This window comes from Globicephala melas, chromosome 6 (genome assembly GCF_963455315.2).
Source record: "Globicephala melas chromosome 6, mGloMel1.2, whole genome shotgun sequence".
Classification (NCBI taxonomy): Eukaryota; Metazoa; Chordata; class Mammalia; order Artiodactyla; family Delphinidae; genus Globicephala; species Globicephala melas.
Window position 1 is genome coordinate 27,667,676 of NC_083319.1, and position 23,176 is coordinate 27,690,851.

At 36.1% G+C, this 23,176-nt stretch overlaps 1 protein-coding gene and 1 non-coding gene across 7 annotated transcripts in view; both read right to left on the bottom strand.

The window, feature by feature from the left end:
- FKTN (fukutin) overlaps positions 1–23,176 on the bottom strand; it is a 102,664-nt gene that overhangs the window by 43,620 nt on the left and 35,868 nt on the right. For 5 of the 6 annotated variants that reach the window (XR_011377528.1, XM_070045707.1, XM_060300671.1 and 2 more), the window contains exons 5-9: positions 18,442–18,719; positions 17,405–17,537; positions 10,634–10,763; positions 8,521–8,654; positions 5,915–6,042 (exon numbers count right to left, since the gene is read on the bottom strand). Coding sequence is in view for 5 of the 6 variants with exons in the window: in XM_070045707.1 (XP_069901808.1) it covers positions 5,915–6,042; positions 8,521–8,654; positions 10,634–10,763; positions 17,405–17,537; positions 18,442–18,719 (803 nt within the window). In the remaining variant the exon portion in view is untranslated. The remainder of the gene's footprint in view (positions 1–5,914; positions 6,043–8,520; positions 8,655–10,633; positions 10,764–17,404; positions 17,538–18,441; positions 18,720–23,176) is intronic. The other variant, XM_070045708.1, reaches the window with a different exon arrangement.
- On the bottom strand, positions 6,792–6,898 carry LOC115854678 (U6 spliceosomal RNA). The gene has a single exon (XR_004040087.1). It is a non-coding gene; the product is annotated as a U6 spliceosomal RNA (small nuclear RNA).

Sequence of the window (23,176 nt, forward strand, 5' to 3'; positions counted from 1 at the left end):
CGCAGTCTTAAAAAACCAAATTTACTTCATATAAGTGAAAGGCCCGCTATTTATTCATTCTGAGGTAGTCTTCTCTTAAAAAAACAAATAAAGCTCACTATACAAAGAACTGCCACTTCTATATATTGTATAAGAATACAATTACCATATAACATGCATTCAATGTTCTTCCCTCCATGGTTTGGAGGTGTTACTAAGGAGACCTAAGACATAATCTAAATGTTGTAAAATATGAAGGTATAAACAAAGTAGGAAATATAACATCATTTTTAGAAAAGCTAATGTTTTAAATGCACTCATTTAAAGAAATTATTCAAATTTGCCTTTTAGCTTCACAGCTGTAAGTACTTAAAAGACAAATGTGTTTTTTGAGAGCTAGAACTATGGAAGCATAGTATCAATCTATGGAGCGAGAGAGTCTATGAGTGGGGATTCAACAACCAACACCAGTCTTTAACTTCTTTTGAAGCAGTGACTGAAAACAACTGGGGTGACTTAACTTTATGGCTTTGATTCTCCAAAGGTGCTCCGTTGGATCAAGTCATCAATCTGGTGTCACCCTTTCATCTTAACGAAACACTGTAAACTGTGCTTAAGAGGAACTGGTTTTAATTTCAAGTAGGGTTCAGGTCTCACTCAGCCTGACAGATTTATCAGGACCGATTCTACCTATAACTCAGAAAGGACAGAAAAATCAGCAGAAGTACCCAAATACAGCATAAAAGAGGTAAAGGGAAAAGAAAAATCTATGGAAATTCAGAGGAAGGGGAGATTATTTCCATTTAGAGGTACTGAGGAGCAACCTCAAAATGGAGGCAACTCAATGGCAGATGCCCTCGAATGGCAGAACTGGGACATGAGATGACGTCTAATAAATAACCTGGCACTACTAGTGACACACTTAAAATCGTGGACTGAAATCAAGTTTCGAAAGGCTGGGGTCTAAATACACTGTGGTGTCTAGGATTTGATCCTAGAGCAGAGAAAGGACATTAGATAAACTGGTGAAGTACAGATAATATTTAGAGTTTAGTTAACTGTAATGCACCGAGGCTGGTCTCTTGGTTTTGACAAATGTACCACAGTAACAATACATTAACATTAGGGGAAACTGGGTGACTGTATCCAGAAACTCATCTGTATTATCTTCTGTGAATCTAAAATTATCGCAAAACTAGAAATTTATTTTTAAAAAATAGGGGGGAAAAAGGCAGGTAAAATAAAGCAAGCTGACAAAGATGACTGAGGAGACCTGTACAGCTGCAAAGAGACTTAAGGAGTCAAAGGAAAAACAAGACACTGAGCAGTAAAATCTTGTACTTTTATCAGGACATTGACCAATTACTCCTCTTTTTCTCAAATAGCACAATCAAGCAATAATAATAATTCCAGTTCTGGGAATCTATTCAAAGAAACAACCCCTAATAAAGCTTTCACTTTATATATAAAGATGTTCACAGAATTTTTTAATAATAAAAAAATGGGAATAATCTAAATAGAATAATAGTTATATAAACCTATTATTAGACCTTTCTCCATATTCCTCCTAAGTCTCCCTAAGAAACTTCTCTATTTTTTATGCCACACTTCCTTGTCGCTGCTTCTAGATAGTTGATTTGTATCACAACTATACATGACACCTATTTAAATCACACCCTGCTGACAGAGTACTTTAATATTTGTTTCATGGTCTAGATTATGAGATCCTTGAGAGCAGAAACTAAGTTATATTCACATCAGAATCCTTAGCACATAGCGGTTAGTAAATAAATTTTGCAGAAACGAAGTGTTAAATTATATAGGAGTCACACCTGGATGAGTCTAGTCTCACAGAGGACAAATCCAAATTTTTTGAAGATCTATACACTAAGCAGAAGCTGCACATATCAGAAGGCCTAAGTAAGCCACAGGTAGCCCCAGGGGTAGCAGATTTCCTATCAGAGGATACAGAGGTAGCTGTAATATTCTGACAATGTCAATAAATAGAAGGGCTACTTTCATGGAGGGAGTATTAACAATATGATAGAGATTGTGGTAACACTAACACTCTGTATGGGTAAGAATATGAGCTCTGAAGTGATATGGCCCTAGGTCTGAGGCTTAGCTCTGCCTTAATTTCCTCATCCCTATCATGAGGTGACAGTAAATCTCCCTTATAAACTTGTGATGAGGGTTAAATGAGATGATGCATATAAAAGCTTGGCATAGTGCCAAGCACAAAGTAAATATTCAATAAAAGTTAATTTTTATTATTACCATTATTATTGCCTCTCAAACTTCTGGCCTCTACTTATATCAGTTGATTCAGATGTGAAGGAAAGAAATAACCCAAAGGAATCTGGGCAGCATCTGTAAGAACTCTGAAGTTCTGGAATGACAATTTCACATCTGGAGGCATAGTTAATATATTCATCACTTTTTATTATTGGCGATTGGAACTTGAAGAAGAAAAATAAATATTAAAAATCCAGACAAGATTTAAGAATGGAATTTAGATTTTAGTTGAAAGTATAGATTTAGAGTAAGAATTGAAGATGGAAGAAATATGGGACCTGGGAAGAAAATGCTTGCCCAAAGAGTAACTAATCCAAGTTACCACTGTGTTGAAGGACCAGTGTTTTGTATCAGTGCAACATATGAGTAGTAATAGTAATAGAATAATAATATGGTAATGATAGTTGCAGCCGTAGCTAATACTTACACAGTACTATGTGGCAGGTACTGTTCTAAATGCATTACTACATACATTAACTCATTTAACCTATTAATTCTTAGACGGAAGCATTTAGGCTTAAGAATCCAACAGGTCTGAAGTTAAATCTTGGCCCTACCTTAATGGCCAGAGGACCTTGGACAAGTTACTTCCCTTCTCTGGGCTTTAGTTTCCTCATAACTAACTGGGAGTGAGAACACCTAACCCACAGGGATAATGTGAGGATGATATGAGATTAAATAATAAATTACCTATCATAGTGCCTGATATCTAGCTGATACCTGGTAGCTATAGCTTTACATTGCTATCAATATTGTAATTATTATTAAATCTTATGACCAAAAACATCATTCTGAAGGCATGCAGAATAAAGTTTTGAAAGGGGAAACTTTTTTCTTCCTTCCTCATTCCTCTTCACCTTTTCAAAAAATGGTAAGCATCCTAAATTATTATTAAGCTTTTTCTCAGAATAAACTACACATGAATAAAAAGTAGAATATTATAAAGATAAAAAGACCCTTAGACTAGCTTTAAAGATTTTTCCCTCTAGGAACAATAGTGGTGAAAATTCTATAGTTCCTTAAATAGTAGTGAAAAGAATGAAAATGGCATATGGCTGGGGGAATCTTCCAAAGAAACTACTCCACACAACCATCCCCTTTTCTCTTCTCTGCCTTTTAAGGTTACGGTAACATGATAGAAAATCTGAGACTCACACCATCTGTTCAGGCAGTTCTATCACTGCTCATTTCTCTCGTTAAATAATCAGAACACTTTCCACTTCCCAAACACTGCTACCATAAAAAGCAGTTAAAGCACAATGAAAGAAGACTTTTCTAGCCAGAGATGTAGTAGTTAGAAGTGCATAGTTCTTTTGAGGTCTGACATGGGATCATGTCAGTGAGAAGAAAGAAATCCTTCTAAGAAAGCCTTAGAAGAAAAATTAAGACTAACATGATTATAATACAAGCTTCAGAAATTACTTTTCTTAGAACAAAGGTGACATTCTCATATGAGTTCTCGAAGAATAGGTGTGGCAGTTTAATATTGAGATAATTATATAGGTTTCTGATCTGTAAATTCCTTGTAAGACTAAGAAGAGAAATACTACTGCTACAGAGAGTATTAATAATAGCAGCTTATAATTACTTAGCACTCAGGACATGCTTAATTATCTTCAAAACCCTTTTTGTGTATTGACTCACTTAGTTCTTAAAACCATTCTATGTAGGAATTTCTATTATTGTTCCCATTTTACATTTGAGGAAACTTAGGTACAGATAATATAGCTGATAAAACAGAGAGCTGGGATTCAAAAGCAAGCAGACTGGCTCCATGCCTTTAATTTCTATGCTACACTATTTCCTAGTTTAAAAAAAAGCCTCTAAATTATGTGTTAAATTTGGCATCTTTATCATATTTGAATAAACAAACTACAGCTAAATGTCAAAAACACTTAGCTCCCTATTCACCTAGCCATAGTGAGAGTGTCAATTACAAATTCATTAACTTACTAATTTCTATCTTATAATCTGAGCTTACTCAGCATGAAGGTGTTTGTTGTCATAAAGCAAAATAATTTTTTATAATAAATGAGTTTCGGGAATATGCTCCAGGATCAGGGTCAATTGGGATACTTTATTACTTTGAGAAAAAGGTTTGGATTACTCTCAAACCTCCAGAACCAGTTCAACCTTACACGGAGACTCCCTGCCTTCAAACAGATTCAGTGATCCCAGTAGGGTATGTCTAAGTACCCAGGAGAAACCAGTCCAAGTTTGGAATTCTTCTTCTATGCTATGTAGAACATTCCCCAATGCTCCCAATGGCTCAAATTTATTCAATGATAGGAGCCCCAATCTCAGCTAGCTGGTGAGGGAAATTTATGCTACTGGTCATATAACAACCATAAGAATGACAACAACGATAGCAATCACATTAGCAATCATAATATTAATAATATTAAATAATAATAACAATGGTAACCACCACTTACTGATAATAAGTGCTAAGCATTCCGCTAAGTACCTCATACTGTCAGGTGTATTACAGAGGCAGTAGGGGGTAGTGATTAAAAGTATGACCTCTAGAGACAGGCTGCTGTCTGACTTATTCGCTGTGATGTTGAACAAACGACTTAAATTCTCAGTGTCTCATAGACTATCTGTAGTTGTTATGAGGATTAGATGTGTTAATACATGAAAAATGTTCATAGTAGTGCCTGATACACAGTAGTACTACTCAAATTTAATGGATGAGGAGCTTAATGTTCAGAAAAGCTAAAGGCCACAATTAGGGTGAAGCTGAGGCTTCCGGGGTCTGCCTGATTCCAGAGCCCTTGCTCTCTGGGTTCTCTTTCACATTCGTTCTCTCTCTCTCAGAACTGTGAACAGGCCAACTGCATCATAAAGGGCACTCAGTTACTCTAACTTCATTTTTGTCTTTCGTCATCAAGGAGTTTGACTATGGCAGTATTAAAAAAAATGTTCAAAATGCCAATCTAACATATTGCAGTCCATCAATTAATTCAGAATTGAGACACTCTCCCCCCGCAATTTTCTATCTGAATCATGTGTCTTAAGATTATAATTGGCAGTGTCTTTCCTTTCTTGGTAGCACATAAAATAATGGTACATCTTACAATGCATATCACCTTACATTTGACAAAATATGGTAGCTGTTAAGCCCGATCACTATCCTTTAAGGATTAGCCCTCAGTCTATGTGTTAAAGGCACATTCCAGAGCTTGCCCAGCATTCATGACCTCAGCTCCAGCCAATCCCAATCTCCTCACTTAAACTTCATGTGACCTTAACAATCTCCTTCTTACTGACCCTTACCCATTCTCATCAAATTATCAAGCTCCTACAGCTCTAACAGCCAATCAGTTTTTTGGCTCAGGCTCTGGGCCTGATTTTTCTGTTCCTTATTTTGGCTTTCCTTTTCTGATGACTCAAGGGCTTCCAAATCACAATGACTCTATGGACTGACAAGCCCAGGGGCACTTCCTCCTCAGGGACTGTCCTTATAGGTAGTCCTCACTTCTCAAGCATAACTGGGCTCTCTGGCAAAGCTGAGAAAGTATCAGCTAACAGTGAGACTTGACAGTCTTTTTTCCCCCCCATTTTCAGTTACTTCCTTATTTCTATCTTCTGCAGTTATTACTATAGCCCCTTTTGTAAGTACTTATCTGATTCATACTTAAATTTTTTTCCTGTTTTGGCCTGAGTGCCTCCATTCCACATATAGTCAGTCTCTTCATAGAAGAAAAAAATGTCAAGTTTTACATCATCTTTTCCCTGGAAAGATAGTTCCAAGCTGTCTTCTACCTAGGGAGAAGATGAACATCTTCACAGACTGAAACAAAGGAAGTACATTTTTTAAAATTAAAAAAACAAAAGATTCTTATGTTTTATACAGAGAGAGTATAGGTTTCAAGATACTGTTTTTCAAGTTGGAGCACTTCTGAAATTGGGATGCATCAGTAGCACACCATTGTTTGATTTCTTTTTTTTTTTTAACATCTTTATTGGAGTATAATTGCTTTACATTGTTGTGTTAGTTGCTGCTATATAATAAAGTGAATCAGCTATACGTATACATATATCCCCATATCCCCTCATTCTTAAGTCTCCCTCTCACCCTCCCTATCCTACCCCTCTAGGTGGACACAAAACACTGAGCTGATCTCCCTGTGCTATGCGGCTGCTTCCCACTAGCTATCTGTTTTACATTTGGTAGTGTATGTATGTCCATGCCACTCTCGCACTTCATCCTAGCTTACCCTTCCCCCTCCCCATGTCCTCAAGTCCATTCTCTACGTCTGCGTCTTTATTCCTGTCCTGCCCCTGGGTTCTTCAGAACCATTTTTTTTTTTAAGATTCCATATATATGTGTTAGCATACAGTATTTGTTTTTCTTTTTCTGTCTTACTTCACTCTGTATGACAGACTCTAGGTCCAACCACCTCACCACAAATAACTCAATTTCATTTCTTTTTATGGCTGAGTAATATTCCATTGTATATATGTGCCACATCTTCTTTATCCATTCATCTGTCAATGGACACTTAGGTTGCAAAAATATGGAACGCTTCACGAATTTGCGCGTCATCCTTGCACAGGGGCCATGCTAATCTTCTCTGTATCATTCCACTTTTAGTATATGTGCTGCCGAAGCGAGCACTGATTTCTTTCTTAAATGCACATAAAACAATGTTGCTTTTTACAACTGATGACAACTCAGAGTAAATGACTTATAGTAGTTAAATGGTCACTCTGCAAAACATCCTGTTCCTGAGCCCCTTTCTGACTAAAGAAGGAAAGTAAGCAAAGAACAATTATTCCCTTTAATAACCAAGTAAAACTATCAGGAAGTAAGTCTCTCATCACAATCAATAAATGAGTACTTATGGAACTGTGGCACAGAAACCCATATATCAATACATTATATACATGCAAAAAAGAAAAAAGAAGTTAAAAAGTACAAAGAATTCTGAGAGCATTTCCCTAAGAAACTTATCCTACAAATAATCATGTTCCCATTGGACTTGGTGCATCTGTCTGTGGCAGCACTAATCACTTAGTTGTTTATGAATTTGTTTTCTCCCAATTAGACAGTGGACTCCTCAAGGATAAAGACTGTACCTTATTCATCTTTGTGTCCTGGGTGCAGAGCTCAGCGCCAGGCAGAGACTGAGTGTTAAGGAAACAATTGCTGAATGACTAGAGTTCTATTGCTTTGCCTTTCACCTCAGGAAGATATTTTATTAAATTTTTAAATAAACTAGAATGATTATGATGAGAGAAGTAATTTTCCAGGAACTAAACATACTTCTACTTGCTTTCCAGGACAACACCTCCCTGGGAACAACCAAATTAAGAGTAAGGTCATTGTCGGGATCATAGGCTTAGGGCATAGGAATCAAATTGTCTAAAAGGAGATTTCATCTAAGCCACAATGACCTATTCCTAGATGACCTGTGAGAAAACTGCTATGGCCTAGGACATGTGAAATAAACAAGAAACCCAAGTACTGTTTGAAATGATTCCATATTTTTTTTGAGCTTTTTTTTTTTTTTTTTTGACGTGGACCATTTTTTAAAGTCTTTACTGAATTTGTTACAACATTGCTTCTGTTTTGTGTTTTGGTTTTTTTTGGCCGAGAGGCATGTGGGATCTTAGCTCCCCGACCAGGGATCAAACCACACCACCTGCATTAGAAGGCAATGGGAAGGGAAGACCGCCAGGGAAGTCCCTGTATTTCTAATTCTTAGCAATCAATGGAATGTTTCAAGTTGATAATAATATGATGCCTACGTGAACATAAAATTAAATGACTCATGAGAAAAAACATAACTTCAGGTAAGGTAGATGATTATATAATATAGTATAATATAGTATAATATAATATAGTATAATATATAATAAGTAGATGATTATATAATATAGTATAATATAGTATAATATATAATAAGGTAGATGATTATATAATATATGATTATATTAATCATATATTATATTAATTAATTATGTTATATTATTGCCTAATATAATGGCAATAAATTCTTCAGCAAGAGTCCAAGCTCCTTTTTGCCTTCTCATGGTCAATAGAAAGCCAGATTTTCTAGTTTTCCTTAAATAGTGCAGAAGTCACAAGTGGTAATAATCTTCGGCTGAACTCATCCTGGCCGATAATGAGTGATAAAATGCTACATACAGTGCTTTTAAACATCTCTGAGTTGCTTAATATAAACTTTACTTTTGAGACATGTTACTAATGAAGTAAATCAGATTTTTATTACTGACCTTCCCAAATTTGTGTTTGAGTGGGAGTCCTGCATCTTGAAATGCTGAAATAATATCAGATTTGTAATCTTGTATAAAAATTCCTAGGTCAACATCTTTACTATAAGGAATAATGCCGCACTGCCGATACCATCCTAAAAAAAAAGAATGAGAAAACTTTTTTAAAAACTTAAGTTTGGAAAAAATTAGTCATTATTATAATGGATAGTCTTTGTAACAGTGTATTTTATTTCACAGGATTAGACTTGGTGTGCTTTACCAAAATTAAAAAAAAAATTAGATCCCAACTTAATATCTGTGATTATAGGAGCCACTTGTTGAAGAATACTTCTTTTATTCCTTCCTTCCTTCATTTTTACTGGTTTGAGCACTCCGCAGCCTCAAAAACTTTCATGATGTACTGTAATTTCTGAATAAACTATTAGCTTTAATAATGTTAACTGGGCCATCCATTTAAAACATTAAGTTACTTTTTAAAATGTTTAATCATAAATCTCTTATAATGAAGGTTGCTTTTAAGATATGCTAAAAAATATAATTTAATTCTTTTGCTTAAGCTATATCCCTTTCCTGAGCAGTAATTTGTAGAACTTAACAGCTCTGAACAGCTCATGTCTGATGGATCACATAAAAAAGAAGAGCAGTACCAGCCTCAATTTTCAGCATACTGTCAAAAGATATTCCTACATATTTACTATGTATCTACTTCTAAATTGGGGCTATAATAATGTTCTAAAAAGGCAAACTTTATACCTTAATATTACTAAGGGCTCTGAGTTTCTCTTATTATCCTTCTAATCCTTCCATTCAAAGTATTCAAAAAGTAAATAAATGTCTATGATTATCTTTGAGAAATACTGTTTGGAATTCTAAACTTTAACTCCATTTTAACATAGATCTTTAGAAGCCTAGCATGGGATCTCATCTCTAGTTTAAGAAAAATCTACAATCCACATCTATCAAAGAATCATGAACTACTAAAAATGGAAGACTCCTTAAGTATCATCTAATCCAACTCCCTCATTTTATAAATGCCCTTAAATTAAGAAAACCATGGGGCTAAGAACTCAAAAGATATCATGATAAATGATCAAGAAAACCATGGGGCTAAGAACTCAAAAGATATCATGATAAATGATGACAGTCTATAAAACAATCTTACTCCAGAAAGTTAAACCTTAAAGCATGTATCACATAAATGAGATGTACTTTTTTGGGGGGGGGGTGGGGGTTACTCTAGCTGGAAGCTCCTTGACAGGAAGAACCATGGGAATTTTCCTCAAAGCCTAATTGACAGGATAACCATACAACCCTGTTTACATCTGTTGTACCAACATAATTACTAATGGCACTCCTTTCACTCTCAAAAAGTCTCTTGAATTGGACAATAAATTATATGGTATAATTTATTATACCTATAAAAGCAGGAACAAAATTAATTTTTGTACAAATATAGTTATAATTAAGATAGAACAAATACAGATATAATCAACTACAGTTATAAACAAGAGGGAATAAAAACAAAAAAATATTAAATTCTAAATAATTCTAAAATCCAAAGGAGTTTGAGCTAATGCACAATAGAAGGAGATCCAGAAATCTTTCTTGGATTCTACATTTCCCCATCTCAGAATGAACAGAATGTGGTAAGACAGTGATGTCCAATCATGATCTGGAAAAGATTCGTGGAAGACCTTATGACATTCCCTTTCCTCTTAGAAACTTCTGGTGCAATGCAAGTTATTTGTATTGTGTGTAAGTAAAGAAACAGAACACAGTTTTTTTTTTTAAGGTAATAACAACCTTTGGGATAGAAATAATAAAATGCTTAAGATTATCTGAGAATCACATGTAGTCTACATGTTCTGATATAAATTTTATACAAATTACTTATAATTTTGGGACACACAACATGGCCTTAATTCTGTTTTATGCTTCTGAAGTTATTTCTTTAAAAAAAATCAATAAATCCTTGCTCCATGCACTATGTTTATTCTTTCTATAAATATGATGCTTCGAATACCACTGATGTTTTGTCATCTCAAGCAGTCATCCTTAGAGCCAAAGAGGATGAAATGTCAAAAAGACAAATGTAAAGTAACAAGAATTTTACCTAGACAAGTTCCACTGCTCAGCCAGAACCGTACTCCCAATTTCTTTAATGTTTTGTCTGCTAGTTGCAACAATTCCTTTGCACTCTTCCGAAAGGCCATAGCTTCCACAGTGTTATCATCAAGGTATTGCTACAGATATAATAAATAGTCAGCTATTATAGCCATTTCTAAGTTGCCAGAAATATTTCTGTGACATCCAAATTAAACTTGAAAATTAATCCCATATTATATATTTTTTGATTATAAAAATCAAGTTTCAGAATTCCTTGTTAGTCACACATTAAAATAAGACTATAAGAGTGGATTCTAGGAGAGACAAGTTAAATGGGAAGGACTATACCCAGGATTCTCAAAGGATGAGATTTATACCTTTATCAACTCCCTCCTCTACATCACGATTTAGCAGATTGGGTAGTTAGGGGAAAAGAAGGTTAATTAAGAGAGCTACAGGCATATCTGAAGCACAAGGCCTTCAGTGACGTTTTCATCATTCACTGGTGCAAATGGTCTTTAGGACAGAACAGTATAGTACAAAGAATGTGGGATTTTTGAATCAGATTGTGTTCAAGTCTAAACTCACTTCATTTTAGCTATGACTCTGGGCATAGCGCCTCAGAAGAACATAAGCTCTATGAGGAAAGTGACTTCATTTTGTTTATCACTATATCTCCAATGTCTAAAACAGTACTTGAATGAATGAGAGAATCAAAGAACAAACCTCTCTCAGATATAATTTTCTCATCAATAATTAAAGAATAATAATTATACTTTGCAGGACTGCTGTGAAGATTTAAAGAGATAATGACAGAAAAATGTCTCACAAATTTTGAAATTCTATACAAATATTACTGTCATTTACTTATAGTCTTTTTGCTTTTCTTCATTTTTAGGGTGTTCTGGAACTGAAGAAAGCACTGAAAATTCTTCATTGATGCTTCACTACCTATGGGACAAAATCTAAACTTCTTGGCATGGCAGACAAGGACACTGTGTTCAGGGCCAGAGTACTGGTCCAGCCTTATCTCCACCCTTCTCATATTTCACTCCCCAAATATACCACAACTTTTCATGCCTCTGTGTCAACATGTTTCCTCTGTCTGAAATGCCCTTGACTAACAAAATCTTTCAGGTCTCAGTTCCACCCTCTGAAAAGCATTCCCTGATTTTCCCAGGAACACAAATGTATTTATTCTCCCAGGGCTCCTCTTCAGCTCAACATTTAAAGAGCAAGAAATTACGTTTGGTACTAGATATAGACAGAGACAAATAAAATAATCTGTTCAGTGACCTTATAACAGTTACCATTTATATATACTTTTATTATAATTCTTATCATATTTAATTCTTTTTGTTCCAGAACAAAAGATCAAAGTCTTTTTTTAAAATTGAATTGTAATTGACATATAATATCATATTAGTTTCAGGTGTACAACATAGTGATTCAATATTTTTATACATTACAAAATGATCACCATGATAACTCTAGCTACCATCTGTCATCATACAGAGTTATTACAATATTACTGACTATATTCCCTAGTGTGTATATTACATCCCCATGACATATTCGTTTTATACCTGGAAGTTTATATCTCTTAATCCCCTTCACCTATTTCACCCATCCCCCTTATCATATTTCATTCTAATTGCTGATTCTATTTATATTTCCTCCAATAGGCTGTAAACATGAATCCTTTAAGGCAAGTACTGAATCTCTCCATCACTGTATGTACAAATTGAAAATGGTGCCTGGTATATAATATGTGAGCAACACATATTGATAAATGCGTAAATGAGTAAATAACTGACTAATCCCCTCTCATCCCATGATATCTTAAAATATCCTGGCATTCTTTTACAATACAGCAGGAGGAAATATAGTTCCTAGAAGGACCATATATCTCAAGCAAAAAGTATCCCTAGGAAAAAAGATGGATTCCTGAAGATAAGTTACATTCTCCAGAATACACAAAGTATGTGGGATCTTTTCAATATGAAAACATCCTCAGAGCCACAATTCTCTTAGAACATATGATTGGCATGAGAGACGCAGGTTCATATCCCTGCTGTAGGGGGGAAAGCCTGGAGCTAGAAATTTGGAGACCCAGAATTTACGCCATGCTCAGCCAATAATGACTATGTAACTTACATCTTGAAACCTCAGTTTTCTTATCAGTTAATGGTGAATCCTTGGCTTATTTCACAGAGTAACTGAAAGGATCAAATTAAGTAACAGAAATGAAAACTTTGTGTTATACAAAAATATTACTCTGACAATTATGTCCAACTGAGGCTGCCCCTGCATAGACACTCTCCCAGCTCTGACATACCTTTAATAAATAACATGACACTCCCAGAAATTCCATTTCTTAGAATTGACCCTCATATGCGTTAAAGTATAAACACGTATATACCTATACACCTTATACATCTGTTATGGACTTTAAAAGTTATAGTTATACATACTTCTTTTCATTTAAAAATGTCTCATATAAATCTTGGGATTACCATGCCTCTTAGAAAAAGACTAAATCCTAATTTAAATACCAGTCCATATGATCTTTCCTGTTCAGACAACCTTTCCCCAAATCTTTCCCCAAAATATAGATGAAAAACAATAAAATGACAGAAGGTGTCCACTCATTTCACAGATGAGGAAACTAAGGCTCAGAAATTTGCCCCAGGTCTCAGAGCAACTTAGTAGAAGAAAGAGGATATGAATGTGGCTTTCTAGATATTTCTGGGCCAGGGGTCCAGATATTTCCATACTCCCCTCTAGTTTTTTACTGGAACTCAACAAACTGAAGCTCATCAATTATTTTTTGATGGTTACTGCCGAAACAAAATCAAGTGCAGGAAAATGTGTATTATCCTAGTCCTAAACTTCTTGGTAGATTGGGAAAATAATTAAAGTAAATAAAGTAAGCCAGGAGAGCACTTCCCCTCTGTTCTCCTTCCCTCCCTGGACTCTTCTAAACTAGAGCCATTAGATGAGGCAGAGCAAGAAAGCGCACAGTGGTGGTCTGGCATGGGTATCGGAGCCTGAGAAGGCGTCGAGGGCATCCACATGGAGAAGAGTCCAGTGTGGGGAGCCAGAGCCTGAGCAAGATGAGAAGTGTGTCTATATATGGGAGTAGCCCAGTGGGGGAGAGCAACACCTAAGCAGGATGAGGATAGCATCCATGTGGGAGAGCGAACAGCAGAAACAATGGGAGACTGAACAAATAAGTAAATATATTAAGGGTAATATAAGTCAGGTTTCTCACTGTTTGAGAAGGGAGTCACAAAAATGGAAATGAACCCTATGTTATTTAATTGAAATATAAATTAGACTGAAGACATCAATGTGGATTCATGGATCGTGATAGACAGACAGATACAGAAGTAAATACACACACACTCTACTCCTGTCACTGGGAGGTCCTGCAGGCAAGCAAATCTGGCCTCCAGGCTTGGCTTCTAAAAGGAATCAGTATCCAGAGAGATGGCTGATTCCAGGATTGTAGCAGGGAAATTACAAGATGAACCTAGAATATCTTGAGCCAAAAAGCAAGAAGGTGCTCAAAAGATGATGGAGACATGTCAAAAAGACACAGAAGTCACGTGAAGGGGCTTCCACTGGCCAAATATGGAACAGTTTGAGGATCAAAATAAATGAAGAAAATAGTGCACTATAACTCATTGAAGAAAATAGGAAATCATGAGTTCATATTGATATAAACAAAGAAACTTGAAAGTTTGAGGAAGATATTGACAATATTTACAGACTTTTAAAGTACCTTCATGCCAAATACCTATTAATTACAAAGGGAAAAATAGAAACTTCACCAGGGCGAAGCCAGCAGACAGCACTTTAATCACGTAATCAATGTAAAAGTCAATAGTAATGGGACAAATCAAAATCATGCAGCGCCCAACAGGATGAAGTGAAAGCACAGAATCACTTCTGTGTTATTCCTACTAAAGGTATATAACCTAAATCTAACTTGAGGAAAAACCAAACAAACCCCAAACAAGGGACAATGTACAAAATATCTGGCCTGTAATCTTCAAAAGTATCAAAGTCATAAAAGTTAAAAAGTGATTGTGAAACTGTTCCAGACTGAAGGAAACTAAAGAGACAGAAAAATTAAATGCAACATGTGATTCTGAACAGAATCCTTTTATTATAATAGTCATTATTGGGATAATTAGCAAAACTTGAATGAGGATTAAATGGTAATAATCTTTATATTAATTTCCTGATTTTTGTACTAAGACATGTAGGACAATGTTCTTGTTTTCAAGAAATACTAAATTATTTGAAGTTGTGGGGCAGATGTTGACAACTTACTTGCAAATGATTCAGGAAAAAGAATTATTTGTATTGCATCTGTAACTTTTCTGAAAGTTTGAAAACGTTTCCAAAAATTATTATAAAAAAAAAAGGAAGAAAGTTAGGAGGCTGCTTTGTGAGATCTAGTAGATTCATTGATTTTTTTTTTTCCAACACCAGGCATTGTATTTAAGACTGTTTGGCGCCATCAAGTGTTCAAAGTTATGTATGTTCACCTTAATTTGAAAACTGACCTTCCTGTGGTTATAACGTAAGAAATGATGAAGAATGAAACATTTACAAGGGTAAGGATTAAAAAAAGTTATCAATCCCATTAGGTACTCTATATCAGTAATAACAGTACATTAGCAGAAGAGGAAAACAAATCAGTAATCACGAGTCTGTCTTGCTACTAGTGAAGGACACAAATAACATGATGAAGAATGAAGACAAAGTTTGGGACTTCCCTGGTGGCGCAGTAGTTGAGAATCCACCTGCCAATGCAGGGGACACAGGTTCAAGCCCTGGTCCGGGAAGATCCCACATGCCGCGGAGAAACTAAGCCCGTGTGCCACAACGACTGAGCCTGCGTGCCACAACTACTGAAGCCTACAGCCCGTGCTCCATAACAAGAGAAGCCACCGCAATAAGACCGCACACCGCAACCAAGAGTAGCCCCTGCTCGCCGCAACTAGAGAAAGCCTGCACACAGCAACGAACACCCAATACAGCCAAAAATAAAATTAAAAAATAAATAAAATTAAAAAAAAAAGATTCAGCATAAAAAAAAAGAGAATGAATACAAAGTTCCACTTGATCCTGTTATGAAGAGAAACCTGTCAATAGCATTACAGCCTTGCTATGTGATGGTACTTTAAACACCAATAGTATGAGGCTATGATAAGCTGATTAGCCCTCTGAGCAACTGTCATCCACATTCTTTACTCTAATGCTGACTGAATGGTTGCCCTTAAAATCTAAAAAGCAAAAGTGAAAATATGCAATTAAAAAAATATAACACTATTCTCATGATTTCTCAATATCTTGAAACATTTTACATCTTACACTGCCTTCTCACAAAGTTCAATAAAATGAGTTTGGGCAAATGCTTGCTAGGTAATAGAGTAGCTCTAATAAGTGTCCTGGAAAGAAACCATTTGATTCGGATGAGCACCTTATTCTTCATGCATTTTTCCATCACTAGAGGAGCTTTTCTTTGCACCAGCTACTGTGCTAGATACTGGGGCTACAGAGGTGAGTAAAATAAGATGCCTGCCATCAAGAAGTTCACACAATCTTGTAGGGGGACAAGACTGACATTCACAATTAATTGTGGTAATTGCTATGACAGAGGTGGCAACCAGAAAAAAACTCCCCTGAGGCAGGAACAGTGAATGCATGGTCAAGTGCAAGCACCAGTCTGCATCTCTTCTGCTTCCTACTACTCTGTGGTGGGGATATGATGGGCAGCACTTGCCTAATACTGCTGGCCCAGCCACACATGCGGTTTTCCAGCTTTTCATCCATGAGGCTGACTGGGTATGCTTCACAGTCACATAACTACAGATTTAAGGGAACAGGGCTAGGAAGGCCCACCCAGGCTGTCAGGTCTAGGCCCTGGGTGCCAGTACAGCCTACCAGAAAAAACCTTGCATTTGTGGGTGCCGGGCATTTGGCCAGTGATGATACAGCTGGTACTTCATTTTCCTATTCCACTCCTATCCTTGTGTACACAGCTTTCTTGGAAGGGAACCCCAGAAAATAAAGGGCAAGTGGAAAAATTAGGGTACCAAAACCCCACCATATATTTGACTGATTTCACTGTATCTCTCTTTCATGTCATTTCTTACAGCTGAACTTTCATGTCCTTTAAAATCATCTTTATATCCCCCGGGGTCAGGAGAGTTCCTGGGAAGCTAGCTTTTAATAAATGTTTATTGAGTAGAAAGCTAGAGCAGCAGAATAAAGTAGAGTTCAAAAGCACTTGGTCTTTGTGTAGCATTTATCTTCAAAAACCTTCAAAAACACAAAAAATTCATATTCAGTGCCAACCCTCTGAGAAAAACTGTATTTTCTATGAAGTCCTCTCTAAATCTGCATGGTCCATATTCTACATGGCTTCATCCTACTCAGATTGCTTCAAGAACAGAATATACCATCTTTATAAAGTTCATGGGCTATCCTAACTAAAAGTGGAGGCCAGTGCTGAACCTGTCAGTCTCCAAATAAAACAAGGTCTCCATAGATATCAAACCATTCAACTGGGGAAGAAATTGTTCCTTAAGGTTAATGTTTAATCTACTTAAAAAAAATTGAAACCATCTAGAAGAAAATAGACAAATCAGAAAAGATGTTTTCTTACTTACTTTCCATAGTTCCTTCATTCCCCCCCCCAAGAAATATTATACATATACTTCCTTTAATTTGAAAAGTACAATATTTGGTTATCTCTAACCTGAAAGAATGCTCGAGCTTCTTTATACCTACACTCAATAAATCTAGAGTGTGGTATTTCTTCCAGAAAGTGCATTGGATCTTTTGGAATGAGAACTTCTAATCCATCAATAGTAACTTGTTGTAACTCTGGCCTGAAAACAAAAGTTAAGACTTATTATAAGGATTTAACTCAGAATACTGGCAGCCTCTTCAAAATATACAATATAAGCAAATAGTTAAACTCAAGCATATTTTCTTCAATTACCTCAGGTATCATTTTTAAAGATCTACTCTCTTTTTTTTTTTTTTTTTTGTGGTACGTGGGCCTCTCACTGTTGTGGCCTCTCCCGTTGCGGAGCACAGGCTCCGGAAGCGCAGGCTCAGCGGCCATGGCTCACGGGCCCAGCCGCTCCACGGCATGTGGGATCTTCCCGGACCGGGGCACGAACCCGTGTCCCCTGCATCAGCAGGCGGACTCTCAACCACTGCGCCACCAGGGAAGCCCCAAGATCTACTCTCTTAGCAACTATCAAATATACAACATAGCAGTGTTAACTATAGTCACCATGCTGTACATCAGATTTCCAGAACTTATTTATCTCATAATAATTGGAAGTTTGTACGTTTTGAACACTTTTACTTGTAAGTATGTAAATCCACAAACATACTTTATCCTGTGTTTGAACTCTTTATATATATAGAAAGATTTGTATTCTTTTATGCCTTATTTTTGTCACTCAACATTGTAGGATTCATCTCTGTTGTTGCACAGAGCGCGAGTTCAGAGTTCCTTGTTTCCCTGCCCTATGATTCTTCTCGTTATGCGCACATACATTTTGTGTGGGGCATTAAGAACAATGTTGCTATGAACATTCAGATATATATTATATTTCCTGGGGCACATGTGCATGAGTTGCTTCCTGTTGAATATTTACATTTCAAAACTGATTTACATGAATTACATTTTAGATTTAATTACTAAATGTAAAAGAAAGAATAAGAATTCATGACTGAACAAGACAGGTTTCACATCTCCCCTTTAGACCCTGAATTTACCTGTCAAAAGCTCCAGGATAACGACCAAACTGTAACTTTCGAAAAGGAACAAACTTCCTGTCAATGTGTCCTTTGAGCCGTAGATGGCCATGCCAAAGGTAGTTGCCGCTCCTTTCATGGAAGACCACCAAGTGGACAGCATGACTGGCCAATGTGCAGATGTAGTGCAGGGGGATTTCAGTTCCAGAAAGTGAGTCTATCCCATCTAGCCGGGGGTCCTTGCTCTCGAACTTTAGGCACTGAAATCCCATATTTTCAGCTATCCGAAACCAGCTTTCCTAAAACCAAAGAAACATCAAACTTGAATATTTAAAACCAAATACTAGTAGTGAAACTAAAATAATTCTTACACTGAATTAAGTCATACATATTTTTGTCCTAATCTGCTCTTTGCCTGAAGATTAAAAAATGAAGGTGGGGAAGGAAAGGTGGTAGTGGGAGAATAAAGGAAAGTACCAAAAAGAGAAACCACACAGCATGGAAGACATGTTCAAAGACTCTCTTTATGAAAATTAATACAAATTTCTTCCTTGGAATGAGAATGCCCACTCATTATAGTGTTCTTTGGTTAGTATCTATAAAGTAAACGTTAATATAAGGATAGCACTTAAAATTAAACCTGTAATTCTCAATTTCACTTCTAATAACCTTCAAAAGTGCTTCATAAAAGCAGGGTTTTCATCTCATAGTTATATCCCAACACCTTAAACTGCTACTAAAATAGAAGCCTATCATAATGCACATTATTAGAAAATAGACTGAGATATACTATAAAACAAGGTGCATTTTCCAACAGCATTAGTTAGAGTATAACTCTCACATAACAAGATTAATCTATAGGGTAGATTTTTAATCCTAATCTGGACACCAGTGCTTTAGATGATTAACCAGTATTAATTATTAAGAACACCTTATGTTTGAATAGAAATGTACAGTTTCCAAAGAATTTTTATAAACATTACTGCATTTACATATGACATCTATCTTATAGAGCACAGATATTATAGATAAAGAAACAGACTCACAGAAGTCCAAAGAAACAAAATTAATAAGAGGCAAAGCCACTGCCAGCATTTAGGTCTTATCTAACCAAATACAAGGTTCTTTCTACTCTACAATACTATTTCTTTAAGTCTATATTTATATAATGTGTACAAAGCTCATTCACATTAATTATCTCATCTGATGTCCATAGAAATTATGTGAGGTCAGCAAGGAAGATATTATACCTAGTCTACAGTTAAGGAAAATAAAGTGGTAATACCAGACATTAAAGTTATTAAAGGATGGAAGTGCATCTGAAAGTCTTACGAGCCACAGCATTCATAAACATCTTTCAAGAGTACTTTATTTGCATCACTTATTGTCTTTGAATGTTGTCATTTGGATTAGCTGTGTCCTCATTTATGCTCTTATAATACACACAAACCGTTACCATAGTACTGATTGTACTGTTTTTTTAGTTGTTTAAACTCCATTAATAGACTGAAAGTTCCTCAACCTTAAGAATCAACAAAGTGGCTAGTACCAGCAGGTGCTCAATAGATACCTGTTGTTGTTGTTCATATTGTTAAACAAGAGAAAGTGACCATTCTGGTAAAGAATGCTAACCAGTATCAATAACAACTGTCTTCTCCTTTCTGGATATAGAGTGAAATCGTGTTTTGGTCAAAGGAATGTGGATGGAAGTATCAGATACCACTTCCAGGCCTGGCCTTACAATGTCCCATAAGACCTTCTCTGCTTTCCCTCCTCCATCTGTATGTAGGGAAGCAAAGAACTACAAGATGGGGAAGCCATACAAATGAAACAGCCTGCATCCCTAAGTCACTGCTTAGAGTAAAGTCATCCAGGAATATCGCTGACCAAGAATAACCACACTGGATTTTGTCTAGAGACAATTACTCCTTTTTTTGCCCTAAACCAATGAGATTTTAGGGTTGTTTTTAGTAGCAACTAATGTAACTTAGTCTGGCTAATACAATTTCACCTTGGCACTCCTTATACTAGAATTATCAACTGTAGGATTCCCCTTTTTCATAAACCTAAGAGGTGGAAAGTACTGATTGAGTGTAAGAGTGGCCAACTCAGAGAAGGAATCTACTGTACAGGATGAAAGAAAAGCATTATAATTTGGTAAATTTGGGAAAAATTTAAAAGGCCAGACAGAACTTGAAGAGGGATCAGACCTTGGGTTGTGGGAAGAAAGACTGACAGACAAAATAGGCAGAACTATGAAATGGCTTGCCTTTTTATAATCATGGCAGAGGAAAGTCAAGAACAAAGTAGTTGCTCTAATCAAACGGAGCAAAGGCCTAGGTCAAGACTGTACTGCACACATCTACTCCCAGTTACCTTGGCAGTAGTTTGCTCACTTCATGGTAATGATATTAACAAAGAAAAATCACAGGTAAATTAAGTCTATAGTAATTAGATCTGGTGATCTAATGAATTAGCTCTACCTTGGGAGAAGGTGTTGGGAGGACTATCCAAGGGCTCTGTATGATGTCATTTATGTAAAATGATAAACATGACCCTGTGTGCTTATTCTGGGTGTTGCTGACCTTTTGCTTCTGACTCTGGTCTTTCTGGTTTTGTCAATTATGGCATATTCTCTTTCTTCTAAAGTACTGGTTCTCAAGGCAAGTGGTACTGTAACCAAGAGACATTTTAGAAATTCGTGGAGATATTTTCAGTTATCATAATGATTGAGGACACAACTGGCATTTAGAGGTCTAGGCCAGGTACACGAGACATCCTAAAATCCAAAATATGGAAATCTATCCTGTGTCCTGCATAATTTCAAATGTTCTATCAGATAGTCACGTAGTGAAAAACATATTTGTAATTATGTGAGCCTCCATTTCCAAGGAATACAATCGCCATGTTAAAGGAGAGACAATTTTACTTTTCTGCTGTTGGAAACTTGTTTACTGTTTTGGAAAACTATATTACTAAAAACAATATCATTCATAATAGAGTCTATAATGGAAGTTATCACATTCAGTGGTCCTACTAAATAAGTAGGATAAGTGCAAGCATCTGAATTACTTCCTTATGTCTTCCAGTGTAGTCATGCCTGGGCATTTACACACTGAAATATACATTTCCTTTCATTTCTACTTTATACTATAGTTGAGACATTACAGGATTTGGGAGATTATGTATGTAGGTAAGTTATAATTTCTATAGACTTCGTTTTGGTAAAATAAAGGAATGATAAAATACTTGTTGTAAAAAAGGTTTATAAGCTTTGTAGGCTTTTTCTATGAGGAACTCAAACAGTCCAATAGGAATGACCTACAAATACTGACATTTAGGAGTCTTTGCAGTGAAAAAGCTGGCATACTCTTATTACCCTATAGTGAAGTCCACCAGTTAATGAGGCCTAACCAGAAAAAAAAGCTTCCAATTGGTATTCAGTGCCTCATTCTTAAATATGAACAAAGATCAATGAACACTATAGAAAACCTGTATCATGAAAAACAGACAAAATAAAATAACCATACCAAAACCCAAACACCCACAAAGAAGGGAATTTCAAAAACAAAATGCGGTAGAAAGCAAAAGAGTTTCTTTTAAAAACACCAAACCTTGGGGCTTCCCTGGTGGCGCAGTGGTTGAAAATCCGCCTGCCAATGCAAGGGACACGGGTTCGAGCCCTGGTCCGGGAAGATCCCACATGCCATGGAGCAACGAAGCCCGTGCACCACAACCACTGAGCCTGCGCTCTAAGGGCCCGCATGCCACAACTACTGAGCCCGTGTGCCACAACTACTGAAGCCCACGCACCTAGAGCCTGTTCTCCACAACAAGAAGCCACCACAATGAGAAGCCTGCACACTGCAACGAAGAGTTGGCCCCCTCTTGATGCAACTAGAGAGAGTCCGCATGCAGTGACAAAGACTCAACGCAGCCAAAAATAAATAAATAAATAAATTTATTTATTAAAAAAAAAGTTAAAAAAAGAAAAACAACAAACGTTTAAAATCTGAAGAGGGAAAAAGACAAAACTGCACTCATAAAATAAGAATGCTACTATAAGAAACAGAGTACACAGAGCTTTTAGAAAATAAAGATATTAAATTTTAAGCAAAATATGAAAAAAATCAATGGCATTGTTAAAGATTTTGTTTAAAAGTAGAACAGTTAACAAAAGAGATGAAAAAAAATCACAGAGCAAAGATAAGAAAATGAAACTTTGGAAGTCCAACATCCAAGTAATAAGTTCAGAAAGAAAGACACTTTTATTCAACATTATCCTGGGGGTCTTACCTAAACCAATAAGACAAGAAAAAGAAATTAGGCATAAGAGTTGGAAAGGAAGAGACCAAATTTTCTTTTTGTGCAGAGAATACAATGACCTACACTCAAAGAGGGAGAAAATGAAAGAGAAGGAGGAAAAGGAGGTAGGGGATTGAGGGAAGAGAGAGAAACTATTGGAGTTTACCTATAGAGTTCAGAGTTCAGTACAGTTGCTGGAAAACAAGATCAAAACACAAAAGACAACAGCATTCTAATTCACCCATAATAATGAATTGGCAAAAGAAGAGGAAAAGTATCTACATTAACACCCCCCCATGCACACAAAACTATAAAGTAGCAAGAAATAAATCTTACAAAGATGCACAAAATCTGTAAGAAAAATATACTCTATTAAAGAACACCAAAGGACACCTAAATTAAAGGAGATATATTTCATGTTCATGGATAAGAACTCTTCATATTTTAACAA